Consider the following 14,971-nt stretch of genomic DNA (forward strand, 5'->3'; position numbering starts at 1 on the left):
CTCCCGAGAGAGAAACCCTCTGCCATGTCAGACATTGAGGGGAGTGGGTGACTGAGCAGTATTTTAACTGAAAATACTTGATGGGAGCAAACCCCCCAGCTGCAGGCACGGAGAGGCACGAGTGTGGCCTGAGGAGGCACCGGTGACATGAGGTGCAAGCAGCAGCAGTGCAGGGAGGGGAGACAGGACAGGGTTAGGGGAGGAGAGAGAATTTTGGGCTTAGGCTGGTGTGTGTCTCTGGCTGCTCCTTGGATAAACGTGAAGGAGGGCAGTTCAGCAGCCAGGCAAAGTAAAGCAAAGGAGCAGGAGCTGCGGGAGAGCACTTTGAAGGAAGTGGCCACGGGCCCAAGTGTTTCTTGCAGGCTGAGGCTGGGCTGTGCACTCGTGCCTGGTGACCCTGCTGCTCCACCAGCAGCCACAGCCTCCCAAACCCGGGAGAGGAAAAGCTCACCGGTATGATTTGGCAATGCCCCCTCTTTGCCCTTGCTTTGCCCCTGTGTAAATGCCTGCAGGCACAGTCCCATGGACACTTCCAGGTGGTGCAAACCAGCCCCGCTGCCCAAAGGCAGAGCCCTCCTCTCGCCAGGCACCCTCCCGCCTGTTCCTGCCCTGCTATCAGCCTGCGTGCCTGCCCGGTGTCAGCGGGACGCAAGGAGAAGGGGGCACGAAAGGAATTAAACTGAGAAGAAAGAAAAATGATGGGCTGGACCAGCTCCCTGATGCATCTCACCCTCTAGCCATGCAGGTGCCTGGGCAGAGGGTGGCTGGGAGGCAAGACAGCTCTTTTTGCTGGCAGTGCTGGCTTATGGTGGGTTTATCTGATGCAGAAGTTACAGGCTTGAGAGAGAGTCAAAGGAAGCAATGACTTGGACCCATACATAGCCTCTCTTTGTCAATGACATGGATGAGAATGATTGTGGTTTTTTTCTTTAAAACCTGAAACAGTGAGCAGCTTGCCCTCCTGACTGTGTATGTTCCAGTACAGGCTTTAATTACATGGGCACATAACAGTTCTTCAGTAATGGACCATCCTGCAGCCTGCACACCACATACCTCACATGTGCCAGCTTGGTATCCCATGTGTGCAGTTCCCCCAGCTTGCCTTATTTGCAGAACAAAAAGTAGGTGGATTTAACACCATAGTGAAATTAGATATTAACATGTGCCATTCATTTTAGTGATTAAGTTGTACAGGAAAGCTAATTCATAGTTATCTGCCTCATGCATTTATCTGCATCCAATACAATCCATATTCCTTACCCATGCATACAGCTGACATTAGCTTTGTTGGTATGGAAAATCCAGGCGAAGGAGATGCAGCACTTTTCATTTTTATTTGCCAGTGCAATTACCAGTTCTTGAAGGTTGTGGGTCAGCTGGCTGATCTGTGCTTAGTGTAACAATAAGGTCACCCACCAAATAATCTTCCCCAACTAATTGGGGAGGCAGTCAGTCTCTATGGGCCTCCCTGTTCTGCCAGTCCAATTTAATGTTGTTATTGCCATGGGAATTTCAACTCACTGCATGGGCAGTCTACTCCATGCTAATTAAAGTTCCCTTCACTGATTGTCACAGCTGTCCATGCTGATTAAACTTCCTATTCATTTAAGTAAGACAGCAGTGACTACATCCATGCTAGAAACCATTCCTTTGAAGTGACAATCTGAATTCATCAGACTTTATCACATTAGTCTATGCAGGCACTTCAGTTGCTGAGAAACTATTAATACAACATCCCTTCCCCCATGCCCAGCCTCTCATTGCACTTAATGCAATCTGTCATTTTCTGCCTCAAAATACCCCTCTGCACCCCTGGCCCTAGTGCTGTAGCTTTTTCAAAATAAGCACACCGAAGGCTTAAGCTACAGCAGATAGAAATGCTTCCTCTCCCCAACTCAGACTGCTGCTGGAGAAGGGAGATCCGTTCATGTTTGGGATGATGCAAATTTTGACGGTGACTGCTGACACTGGCTTTGCAAGCTAATGCATATGGGCTATGCTGCTCATCACCACCATCAGCCAGTGCAAGGATTAGTCATGCCTCAGCTTTGAAGCAAGCAGAGTGTTCAAGGGAACGGTCTTTACAAGGGCAACCAGCACAGCCCTCTTCAGCAACAAAACTGGTGATGGAAAAGACATCTTATATTGGATGGTCTAGCCCCTCGTAAGAGAGAGTAGCCTGTAATGAATTGGCCTGTAGTTTGTGTAGTCTGCTTTAAATGTTCCCGAGGAAAGGGATCCCTTAAATATTGAACATGTAGAATCTGCAGTTGGTAACTGCTCCTGATTAAGGGTTGTGCAAGTCTTGGTCTTGTTGCTACTTGAGCCTGCTAAAAATGTAGGGTTTTTTTTTTTTCCCTCTCTCACCAGAAATTATAAAAATGTTGTCATCTCCATATTGTCAGTTTTTAAGGCTAAAATGTCAGAAAATTTCAGTGCTGCTCATTATTCTTTACACTTAGCTTAAACCCTCCTTTTCTTATCTGAATGTCTTTCCTAAGTACATTGACATCAGAATAATCTGTCATCTTCTTCACTGATTGAAACTCTAGACTGCTATCCCAACTGTGGCATTCCCAAAAATATCTTCTTATTTACAAATGGATTTCAGTAGCTAGAACCCCTTTCCTGCAGTGTAGCTGCCAACTCTTTCCGGAGCTCATCTGTTCTGCTCCTGCTTTGGGCAGGAATTCAAGACTGATGCAAGCACAGAATAATTTTATCTACTAAGATGTAAAGTACATACCTAGTTTATAATTTTAAATACCGTAATTAGTCCTTAAAATGAGATTATTATCACAGTGTCATGGGCCTGATGAATAGTTAGCTTTCCCCATGTGTAATGGAATGAATTATTCCCAGACTAGTTACTGGATGCTTTAAATATTTACCTGTGTCAAAAAGGCTTAATCCGGGTTTCCATGAGTCTGTTTCCATTGCTTTCACACATGAAAGAGAAGAAAAATTATTACTGAAAATAATGGGATTGCTAGAGATTACAAAGCTCTGACTCAATTTAGAAAGGTCAATTCATACAGTGAATTATTATTAACAAATAGGACCTAAGGAAATCAGTAAACCTGGATACCTTTATGCACACATTTCAAGCCATATTTAGGAGCCTCATATCATTGCCTCCAGAGCACTAATCTTCTTTATGATTTTAAATATGCCTCTTTAGATCTGTTTTGATCTTGTTCCTCTAAATTGCATTGATACTGAGGCAAGTATACAGACTTCAGTATACTTTTGCTTGGCTTAGGTTGTTTTCCGATGAAAATCTGCAAGTACATCTCATCTATGGATTTTTTTTATCCTCTCAACCCATCCAAACACAAAGAAGTTGTCTACAATTTGCTTGCAGCCTATCAGGCATGGAAAACTTCATCAAAATTGCTGCTTTCATAAATAAACCCCAAAGTGTCTTTGTTCTTTGGAGCCTGCTGAAAAGCTTTCCCAAAAAGTGATGTTTTGATCTGGGTTACAGCCAGATGAAAGCCCTTGCAGCCAACTAGGACAAGAACAATACCAAGGAACACTGGTGAGATCCTTGGCCCCTGACAGTCCATCTCCAGGTTTGTTCAAAGTGGTTTACAAAGACATGTATCTCAGCCCCATTGAATCCATACTGTCTCCCATGCCTGAGTTTCCCTATCCAGACTGGCAGCTGGTGTGCTCTTGACTAGAGGCAGTGGGTGAACCACAATGTAGGTTTGGAAAAAGTCATGGGCTTGCCAGTGTCCTCCAGCCTAGTGGGAGCACTGACCTTGCCCTTAGGTTGCCATCCCAGAGAGGAGCTATCAGCTTCTCTTTGGGAGGGTGACTGGTTGCATGAAACAGAGGTCTGAATAAAATGTGTGGTTTCCCTTAGGGTAGGAGGAACCCCATCATGTTTCATTGCTAAGACGATTTTCCCAGACCCCTTTCCCTCGTTACCCTGAGCACTGCTTAGATACCCTATGAAGAATCTAAAAACTGAGGGAAGTGAAAGGCTGAGAATTCAGTCATGATACACAAGTTTTGCTGTCATTTTGCTTAGGAGGAGAAGTAGGGTGAAGGAAGGGCAGGCTTGGGTAATGGGGAAGGAAACAGGAGGAAAGACAGGAGGAATATTCCTGGTTTATCATCCACCTGGGCAGGGTCATTTGCCAGAATTTTGTACATGTCTCAGCAGACTCATGAGGAAACAGCAGTGACTGGAGCTAGGGGTGCTGGTTGCAGAGCAGGAGGACCCTCTCCATAGAGAAGAGCTGGTGCTCGTTTGTTATCAGAGTGGCCAACGTGTCTTCTGAATGCTGTCACTAAGAACAACAACCGATTTCAGTGAAACCAGCTTGTGAGTAGATAATCTCAAAAGATGTGCTTCACCCTCCTAGGGCAGAGAAGTGTCCAGTGACTGCAAAAAGAAAAGATTCATATGAAGCTACTTTTCAGCCTGACCAGCTGAGAAAAACAGCCAAAGAGAAAATCATGAAGAAGACCCCTCACTTCTTGAGTCTTCTGTACAAGTATGTTGCTCTGTGAGTTGCAGGAGGAAAAGGTGCTTAAAGCAGTAGGAACTGCACTGCACATGAAACCAGCCAAGGAGCTGTGCAAAGATCTGCCAGCTCTTCTTCGTAAGCAGGGATGCGAGCTGAAGGACACAAGCAGGGGAATGCGCCTGTCCCACTTATCACAGGTCTGCGTCTGTTGCCAGCTCATTGCCAGGGACTATCCTCAGTGGCTGCAGCGCAGCCTCCTCTAACTTCTCTGACTGTTTAAGCTCAAAAAAGACAGGCAGATGCTTTTTGGTAACTCCAGGAAAAGACTGCTTTTTGTGCGTTGGAGCAATGCTGACGTTTGTCTAGATTCACTCTTCTCAAGAACCACTTCAACTCAGATGACCGCAGGTGCTCTAGTCCATCCAAACCCCTATAGGTGAGAGCTGTCTATTGCTTCTTCAAACAGTCTTCTCATGGCTCACACTCTTTTAAAACTTTCTGTGGTGAGAAAGCCCCTGTTGTTTCCTTCTTAATGAAGAAAAGCACTAGATAAGTGCCAAGGGTTTTGGGTAGCTGACTGCAAATATGCAGAATATACAACTTTCCAAGTGACCTGTAAATCCAGGCAAAAGCTCTATTTCTTGCATGTAGTCCTAGACACATAACAAAGAAAGCTTTCAATGAAATGCATATCTGAAATGGAAATTATTATTCTTACAAGTAGCTAGGGCTTTTTTTTTTTTTTTCACTTGATGATGCCCATAAAAATCAAGGGTTGTCTTAAAAAAAAAAAAAAAGACACCACCACCACAACACTTTGGTATAATTGTCTTGAAAAAAATTATGTGCTAAGTGAGTACAGGATTTCAAGACAGTTAATGTGCATTGTTAAGAGCTTGGAAGAGTTGAGACCTTCTGAAGAAGGTACAGCAAGAAGCTGCACAGGCAAACGGTATGTTGGGGTGGATGTTTTCCCAGCACACCCTTTTGCTAACCTGAGCCGATGAGAGGAAGTTCCTCGACAGCCTGGCCAAACCCGCAGAACTAATCGCTGTTGTTTGCAGAGCAGGGTGCGCACACTTGGTAGGATCAAGAAAAACAACTCTCCTTTCCAAGAAAGCAAGGAGTTGTTCAGGAATTTCCCTTTGATCGTTAGAAAAATCGTCTGCTTGGAAGCAACACATCCGAGCTACTAAAACCTGGGCTAAAAAAAAGATCAGGACTCACTCGGAATATAGCAAGTATGTGTTTGTGGGTTTTTCCCTTCTTGTTCTGTGATGGAGAAAACAGAATAATTCATGATGGAAAATTTGTGCTTCGTAATCACCTTTGGAGGGACTTTAAGGTGCCTTAAGCTATTAGGTGGGGTCAAGCTCTGACTTTGATTTAAACAAGACTCAGCACTGTGTTTCCCTGCTTCTCTGGCAAAGATTTGTCTAGCCTGAGGATTAGCCAGCATATCCTTTGGTCCAGATGTTAGGTAGGGCTCTTCCCATTTCAGTCCTGCCAAGAAGGCAGGTCTGTCACCACAGGTTACCCCTGTCCTATATGTGGTGTCATGTAATTAGTGCTTTGCCATGACTGGCATGTTTACAGGCAATATGTTTGCTCTGCTGTTCTGCACAGGCAAATATTGCCCTCCTGTCTCCCCTCTAAAGGTGGGCACTGAATTTTGACAGGGCAAAGGGAATCGGGGGAGCACAAAACCAGTGAGATTAGAAAAAAAAAAAGAAAAAAAAGAAATGGCCAAAAAGATATGAGAAAGACAAACACAGATGGAAACCAGATGGAAGAGGAGACTGAAACAAGGAGGAGAGGTATAAAAGTGAGGGAACAAGGTAAATCTTAGGAGGAGAAGTGTATCCATTTTAAATATGCTGCAACTAGGTCAACTACAAATTGTCATTTTGATGGGGAGACTGCTGGGTAAACTTACTTGGCCCGTATTATCCAGAAAGTCCTACTGCATAATAACATCTTCTAACCTCGACATCAACGACCACTTTGCTTTCTCCTCTTGCAATACTCCTCCCGTGCTTCCCAGCTCTCACCAAAGCCCTCAGGGCCCTGGGGGCACCGTCAGGCTCTGCAGCCTCTCCCTCCCCAGCGGGTTTGGCTGCCTGTGCTCCAGATCAGCTCCATCGCAGCACAGCTCTGTCACCCTGGCCCACGCTTGGGTGCAACAGTGAGCAAGGGCTGTGTGTGAGAAAGGGCTGTGGGAAGCATCTGTGGGGGCCTCCACCCGTGCTGCCTGGGGACAGCACGTAAGCGCATACCCTTGGCTTTGCTCCTTGCATCTGTGCCTAGTCTTGTACCTTGCTATCCTCATCCTGACCTTGCCTTGCTGGTCTGGTGTCCTGCCTCAGTTGGTCAGACCTGCCTCATTGCTGAGGACTTGCCTGGCAGCCTGGGCTGTTGGCTAGCCCCGAGACCCACTGGACCCACTCTGCTCTTCGTGTTGGGGTCTGTGGGTCTGCAGCCCTTGTCAGCGAGGGGCAGCCCTGCCTGCCTTCCTGTCACCCCGCCTCCCATCCCTCACCCCACTCTGGCTGCTCCCAAGCAAAACCTGTCTCTGAGAAACTTTGCTGTCCTGTTGAGGGAGGGTTAGTGTTTGTATGAGCACCGAGCACTCTGGAGTCCTGGGAAGTTGTCAGTGGCCTTGCAGAGCGCCTGCTGATGGGGCTGCTTGCTGGTGAAGGATGGTGAATTGCACAGCCAGGGAGGAAAGAAGGTACAGGTGATGTTTCTACACTCAGTATTAAAGACAACCTCTACGGTTGCAATCAGCCTGAAGGATCCTGGAAACAACAGGAACAGAAGATACAGCTCTGCAGACCTGATTGATAGCCTGCACAGAGCTGCTTTTTTGTTCCTTGTTTTGACTAACAAATAAGGAAAATTGCAAAAGCTGCAGTAGATGTTGATTCCCACGGCCTGAAACAACAGCTCACCAGTGACCGAGCTGTCCTTTGCCTTTTGCATTCAGGAAGCTGCTAGTTGGCATTCAGTGCGTGAGGCTTGCCCTGGTCCTCATCCAGGACACATGAAAACGATCTGCGGTACTGCTTGAGGGCTAATTTTGGGTTGCTAAAACTATGAAAGAGGGCAGAAAATCTGCTGCTAGCAATCTTGCTCACCCAGGTGGGCTGGAGAGCCGGCGGCCCTCCAGAAGGCGGCAATAGGCTCTTGGCGCTGAATATCTGCATGATCCGACAAAGAGGCGAGAGGTTAGACGCCAGCTCATGAGGAGAGAGAAGCACAATCGCAAGGGATGCAATGGCCCCGAACTGTCTTTCTGCACATGTTTTCAAATCAAATGGAAAAGGAAGATGGAAACTATGGGTTTAAAAAAAGGGAATTTAAAAGCTGAAAGAGGTTGGCCGAAGCGGAAGAAAAGAGTTTAAATGTTAGTAGGTGCTGTGCAGTGTAGCTATACACCTGTGCACTGGAAAAAGTGGTAGTGGGTCCTGAGATGTTGATAGTGCTCAGGGCCTGGAAACTGAAAGCACACATCTCCTCTTATGGTCAGGCCTTCATCCCCCAAACATACACAGAAAGTTCCCTTCTCATTTTGCAACAGCAAATGTTGTAAAAGACCTTTAAAAATGGTTTTAGAATACTATTTTGAGAACAATTCTAATTTTAATTATTTCCATTTCTTTTTTTCCCTGAAAGTTACGTTATTGTCACGCGATAACCAGTGAGATATCTGCTCTCACTGCATCCTGCTGTGAACATGGTTAGGAGTGAAAAACAGTACATTACTGCATGACTTAGTAGACGTGAGTGGTGGAACTAGCTACGGGGAGGAATTAGAGAAGGGATTGTAATGCCTTTACCTGTACTGGGTTGTAAAATATTCCTGTTACTTGCAGAGGTGGAAGTGCCCCTGAATGCTTTGAAAATATTATATTGGTTAGTACATGTAACTTAAACACAAGGTTTTCTAGTATTCTAGCAATACAAATTACTAGTTATTATAAATTTAAGACATACCTGTATTCTGTCCTCTTCCTTGTGCAGCCTGAACCTGTCCTAAGTAGACATCAAAATGGAAAAGTGTGATTTATACCATGTTCGATTCAGGACTGCTGCTACCTGAGTTTTTTTCACTGAGTCTTATTTTATAGCTGTCAGAGTTAATGGTTCATATATAAAGAGTTTTCATTAATATACTTTCTCAGATGTTAATTCTGTATATTTTGAGCCAGCTTAAAAAAAGGATTGCCTTGCTCTCTCTGTCATGTACATTAGCCTAGTTAACATTCCCTTCTGTTATGAATATTATTTGTACAGGTCTCTGGTCTGCATTTCAAAGGTTTGTAGTTACTGCTGTGATTTGCTTTCCCTTATAATTTCCTTCTCTCGCTCACACTGGTTATCTATGTTTATTTCTATTTTGGTACCATCCAATTGTGCTGGTTGTGTAAGGAAGGTTAAGAAAAGCCCCAAACCCAAAACAACCCTGCAGACCAGATACTACCCTTTCTGCAGAGAGTGATTGGACACAAGCAAGCCGGCAGACTATAAATAATGAGACAATGACAAAAATAATGTGGGAGAATTCATGTATCTGAAATGTCTTCACCACTGTCTACACGGAAGTTTTTTCTTTAAGGTGATTGGGTTATTTAATTCACATTGTTCAAAAATACTAAAAGCTCAAAGCATTTGCAGATGAAAACCACATCTTTAATCATGCCTTTCATTTTATTAATTATTCTTAAGAAGCTTGTTAACAAACCTATCCTTTAACAAGCCTTTATTCATTAGTTTTCCCAGAAAGATTAATTCTGACGCCTAGCAAAATCAGTGGGGATGTTCTAGCTGACTCCTGTGAACACTGGACAGGGGCCCCTGGGATATTTTCATCAATAAGATATGATAAACGAGACCATTTTGAATGGTTGTCTCAGAAAACAGGAATTGCTGCTCCTTGTGAACTTGATATTGCAAGATTAGGTGACAGCAAATAGCTTGCATTTGGCCCAAACTTGAACCTGGGAGGTCTTTGATGGGATTTCTAGGAGCTGTCCTGAGAGACCTTGTAAACTCCAGAAGCGAAAGAGATCCTGTTTAAGGAAATAACAGGCTCATCTGCCAAAACTGGCAAGGCTTTTAAACTTTGTAAGCTTGTAGCTCTGTCTCCAGATGGATCACAGCTAGGTCAGGCTGAGTTTCAGGCTGCGGAGGAAAAAGTCTACCTGTGCAGCAGTGTTGTGTGGGGTTGTGCTGGGCATGCTTTCCACGTGGGAGATCGGTACATGCCAAAGAGGTGGAAGAAAATTAACTATGAGCCTGAGAGCTTGCCTGGTTTTGGGTTTGCCACAACTGAGCCCAAATGAGAGAGATTAGCTCAGTATCAGAAGTATTTTATGCCACTTTTTTCAATGAACTAACCCTAACCTCCACACGCATGTTAGCAACCTGGATATCTCTCTATGCTCCTTTTGACTGTGCTGGGCCTCAGGGCTGTTCCTTCTTGCTGTACGCTCCAAAGGCGTGTTACCACCATCCCCCAGTACACTGGTTTCTGCCATGCCTTCACTGCCTGGGCCAAACGCAGTGGTGGTGGAGGGGTGGTGGTGGTGGTGGCTGGATGCCCAGGCACTCGCTGCCTGCTGCTTGGTTGCCAGCTCAGCCTGGCGCTGAGGATCACGACGTGGCTTATGATTGCAGTGTTCACAGGAGCACTGGATTTATTCCCAATCCTCATCTAGGGTCCAAGCAGCTGTGCAAAAAAGGACTGCTTGAAGAGCTGCGATGGGAGAGGGCAAGTGGGTTTGTAGCCCTTGGAAGCATGCTTGGCTAACTGCTGTTGGAAAGAGGCAGAAGCCGTCATTGTACCAGAGCGTGGCTGAAGTTAAAGTTGTGCCCAGAGCAGAAGAGAGTTTGCATCCACTTTCAAAGCCTGCTGCCATTGCTGCTTCCCCCTCAGGACTGTCCTTTACCATATACTGCACTGGTGAAGTGCTGTACTCGCTAGTAGGGCAGATAGGAATAAACTGTCAAATGTCATGCTAGTCGCATCAGTGGTTTTTCATTTACCAGTTTTGCCACATCAAGTCTTTAAAGCAGGGGTCCTGCGATGGAGCAGAGTGTCAGATATTTTTCCTGTTTCTGTATCTTTGACAAACAGAAGATAAAGGGGAAAGAACAGCAAGAGCTAGGACAGAGGAGTTTTGCCCCTGCTCTAATGCTCTAAGTGGCAAGTCCTGCTTTTCTTTTGCTCCTGTGAACTTTTGCCGGTGCCAGTGGCTGGAAATGGAAATGCCAGAACTAACAGCAGCCATAGCTGTGCTCCTTCTGGCTGTGCTCTATTTCAAGGCTATTTATTTTTGAGGTGTCTTTTGCAGGCAAACTACCAATGCCCTGTGAGAGGTAGATTTGCGAGTCCCTGTGAGCAAAGACGGGCAGGAGAACATTTGATTCTGTCCTGTCAAGCCAAACTCTGGTTAAGGCCAATGGCATCATCAGAAACTCTGGCCTGAATAATCGGAGTGAGTCCTAAAGGCTCCTCAGACAGGGAAAACTGATAAAGTGCTTTGTGTATGGTCATCGTTTCAAAGCTGGTTTTGTACTTTCTGTATTTTTTGTTAGCCAGTTCTTCTCTTTTAGAATCAAGAAGAGATCAGGAGAATTCAGGAAGCCAGATACCGAGTACAGACATGCTAGACATGGTCCTAGAAATGAAGTCTGTGAAATCAGAAGTAGGTCTCCACCACTCTTCCAGCTCACAATAACCTATCCCTAAGTCTGATCACTTTAATCTTTTGGGAGTTAATTTATGTTTAGAACTTCAGTATTGTGAAGAAAGATGGATCCAAGTTGCAATGAAGTGACTATTGAAAGACTTGAAAAAGTGAGTGCTTTTTTATTTTTGTTTTTTCATTTTTTGACTAAAGGTTTGGTCTTATTAAAGACAAATACAACCTTCCCACTGATTCCAATGTTGCCAGAACATTACCCTCAACATGCATCTCTCACTGACTGGGGAACCTCAAACAGGGTTTCCTAATTGCTAGTAAAGACGATAATGGCCTCTTCTGTGCTCAGCCTGCGGGAATAGGAAACAGAAAAGAGAGCAACAAGCAGGACCAGGTTTACAGGCACATTAGGTACCAACTGATGCAGCCTCTGACTGAATTTAAACCTCTTTGAATTGTGCTGGCACTTCTGTAAATCCCGCCATAAACATACCTGCACATTTGACTTGGTAAGATTAACCCTTCCAGCCCCTGCCCTTATTCTGGGCTTGCAGCTAAATTTGATTTAAAGATGCTTTCCCTCAAGACGTGAATTGCCCAAAAGATACCTGCCCTGCCATGTGCTTGGCTCTGAATTACTTGGCAGCAGCGACAGCCACAGTTACATATGTGAGAGCAAAGCTGAGCTCAAGGCACTCAGGAATAGCCACAGAGCATAACACCTAATGATGGCCCAGCTCCCTTTTCACTCAAAAACAATCATGTCCTCATGCTCAGAAACTTGCAAACAGTTGAAAATATTCTCCTTTACTTGACTGCACAGCTGAGTAATTGCACATTGTTTGGGAAAACACCTCTAAATACTTGTATTGCAGACTGTGGGTTGGAATGGGAGCAGGCTTCTGGATCGAGATGCAAAGCTCTGAGCAGCCGTCACTCTGCTGTCAATAACACAAGTGGCATGCCAGGAATAACATCACATTTATGCCAGACTCAGAACCACAGCCTGAGGTTTTCAAAAGAGCGTTGGTTTAACGTAAGTTGGCATTTCAGATCTCTCGGCCCTAATTTTAGATGGCTATGCAGCCCTCTGCATCATGTATCTTACAACTAAATCACGTCTCCCTTTGAGAGAGTAAGACAGAAGGAAGCAATAGGAAAACACGATTCAAACAGCACAAGCTTTGTCTCAAGTGTTGCAAAACCCAGCATTTGTCAAGGCTGAAATGCACAGGTATTCACTAGATCACCCCAGAGCTGTGGGTGATCAGCATCTCTGACATTCAGGCCAAGCGTCTGTTTTTCAGTTTAAATCCAGATTTGGATGCAGTTATTGAGTTTGCTGAGGCTTGCAAGGTTATTGAGTCATTGCTGCCTTAAAATACACTGTACTGTATGCCTTGTGGCACATTCTTCTTCACCTTACTTACTTGAGGCTGCAGCTATCACAGATGAATATGCTGGGTGGACACTGCTAGAACCTAAAAAGAAGAGATTGTAATTTTCAGCTTTTGAACCATAAACCCCAATGTTAATGAATAAGAATAAACAGAGAAGAAAAGGTTAAGGAAAACCAGGTGTGCAAAAATCATATGAGAATTCCTTCACAGTGTTTTAATCTTTAAAATCCAAAAGCTGTTACAAATAATACATTGCCACTTTCATTTATTGAAAGTTATCACAAAATTAATTCTAAAATAAGTCTTGATGTATTTCTTGAACTCTCAGTCCAGACACATGAATCAAAGAACTATTTGTTGACTCCTATACCTGAAAATCATGACAGCATTTGGGGATGGAGAGCTTACTCGCCCATGAATCAATTTATATGCCAGTATAAAGACCATCCATAGTTGTACTGCTTACTGCAGATGAACTCTCATCTCATAGAATCTACACACATTTGGGTTTATGTGAGACACACTGATTTTGTGTGTATCTTGAAGGCTATACCACAACTCTAACTCCAGCCCATCTGCTGGAATTAATTTCTTTATCCACTCCTAATATTTCTGCACTGAATTGCTGAATTCATGATTTACTAAATCATGGTATATTCATCTGCATGTCTTGTGCCTTAAATTTTAGGAAGGCTTGTAGGTCAGGATGAAAGCAATTCAAACGTCCATGCTACTGACCTATATCTCTGACCCTATGCAGTCCGGCTCGAGTCTTGGCTGCAGCTGCAGCTGTTGTGGTTCTGGTTGTTGCAGGTGTTGTGGTTGGCTTTGGTGTTGTGGTGGAAGGATCCGTCATCACGGTTGTTGGTGTTGGGGTCGTGGTGGCCATTTGTGTAGCTGGTGTCGGCACTGGAGATGTCCGATACTCTTTGCGGACTGCATCCCCTGTAGGAACATTGACACAGTCACTGCAGCTGAATGTGTGACACAATCACTGCAGCTGACTGTGTGACATGCATGGAAGCATCATTAACAGCGCTCGCTGTTTAAGGCAACCCAGACACTGGTGTTCTCCTCAGGATGTCTATGAACAACCTCATCTGTGGAGCCATTAGTGCCTCCGTTGCTGTGTGGATGTGTAGGACACGTGCCTGTGTGACACAGTATCAAACCACGCTCCGGAGGGTGCTGATAACAGCCTGTTGTAGCCTTAGTGTTTCCCCTGTACTGTCTCTGCTTTGGCCAGGAACACCTATCAACCTGACAGATGTCTCAGACCTATGAAGTGGTTGAACCAGCAAGCTGCAGTTGCAGTTTTCATTTTGTCATCATCTTTTCTCAGTGTACTTAAGCAGTTAGAAAGTCCATATAAATGGAAATCAGCTGACATATGGAAATAAAAGGTGGCCATTCTGAGTCACAGGCCAGAATAAAATATGCATTGCCCACCACAGCACTGAAATGCTTTTGGCAGAAAGACAACTTTCAGGTAATGGTGAATTGGGGAGTGGGTCAGAGCTGGAGCAGGGAGTGTTGGGGCTTCGGCTGCCGGGAGCTGGGGAGAGCACCACCTGGGAGGTGCCAATTTCATCTAACTTTGACTCATCTTACAGTTGCTACTACTTGTAAAATGTATCATCTGTTGCGAGAACAGAGACAATTCTAGTTGCAAAATTTGCATCCTAAATATCCTGATACGAAATTGTTAACATGTTTACAGCTCTTTCAAATCATTGTCTTGAAAAAGAGCCTTCACCACTAGCTACAAAAAACTGCCTTAAAATATATTCCATGTTCACCTCAGTCTTGTTCCTCTCCTCCTGCCCATAGCCCTGGGGATGGTCTGGCACAGTGTGTACACTGAAAAGGAATGGTGTGCAGTCTATTCATTGCTGCACAGCACAAGCTTGTATTTTATTGCTGGATGTTCTCCTTTTGGAAAGCATCATCATGAAACTGTCTGGTGGATTAATTACCATCTAATGCTAGCCAGTGAAAAACTCAGATCTCAGACCGTTTTAATGGGATAATGCTGAAAAAGAGCTCAGAAGAAAACAAAACAACTCAGCTGAAAAAAATCAGTATGAATGGCTCTCTTTGGGCTGAATGGTGCCCTGCTCCATGCTGCTGCCCTGAAAGAAAGAAAACAGAGGGCACAGTGAGTCTTCCCCTGCGATCTGGTGCTGCTGGAGCGGGGACCAGGCACATCGTCCGGATTTATACCCCAGGCTGCAAGGAGCAAGGAAGCTGGGAGCTAACAGTATTAGCAGAAAACCCAAGGAAGTGGCATAATAAGAGCAGAGAAAAGATGTTGTCTTGGTGCATGTTGGCTGTGTTTCTGGTGGAACCTTTAACACAAGAGGAGGGCTCTTGAGGGCTAGCT

At 44.8% G+C, this 14,971-nt stretch overlaps 1 protein-coding gene across 2 annotated transcripts in view; it reads right to left on the reverse strand.

Annotated features, from left to right (window-relative positions):
- The window catches only part of VIT (vitrin), a 64,093-nt gene that overhangs the window by 10,640 nt on the left and 38,482 nt on the right, over nucleotides 1-14,971 (reverse strand). The window contains exons 8-13 of one of the 2 annotated variants that reach the window (XM_059835495.1): nucleotides 13,327-13,533; nucleotides 12,619-12,669; nucleotides 8,478-8,516; nucleotides 8,321-8,377; nucleotides 7,619-7,681; nucleotides 2,892-2,939 (exon numbers count right to left, since the gene is read on the reverse strand). In XM_059835495.1, the coding sequence (XP_059691478.1) occupies nucleotides 2,892-2,939; nucleotides 7,619-7,681; nucleotides 8,321-8,377; nucleotides 8,478-8,516; nucleotides 12,619-12,669; nucleotides 13,327-13,533 (465 nt within the window). The remainder of the gene's footprint in view (nucleotides 1-2,891; nucleotides 2,940-7,618; nucleotides 7,682-8,320; nucleotides 8,378-8,477; nucleotides 8,517-12,618; nucleotides 12,670-13,326; nucleotides 13,534-14,971) is intronic. The other variant, XM_059835494.1, reaches the window with a different exon arrangement.

The sequence above is a fragment of the Gavia stellata genome, chromosome 2 (assembly GCF_030936135.1).
Source record: "Gavia stellata isolate bGavSte3 chromosome 2, bGavSte3.hap2, whole genome shotgun sequence".
NCBI classification, from domain to species: Eukaryota; Metazoa; Chordata; class Aves; order Gaviiformes; family Gaviidae; genus Gavia; species Gavia stellata.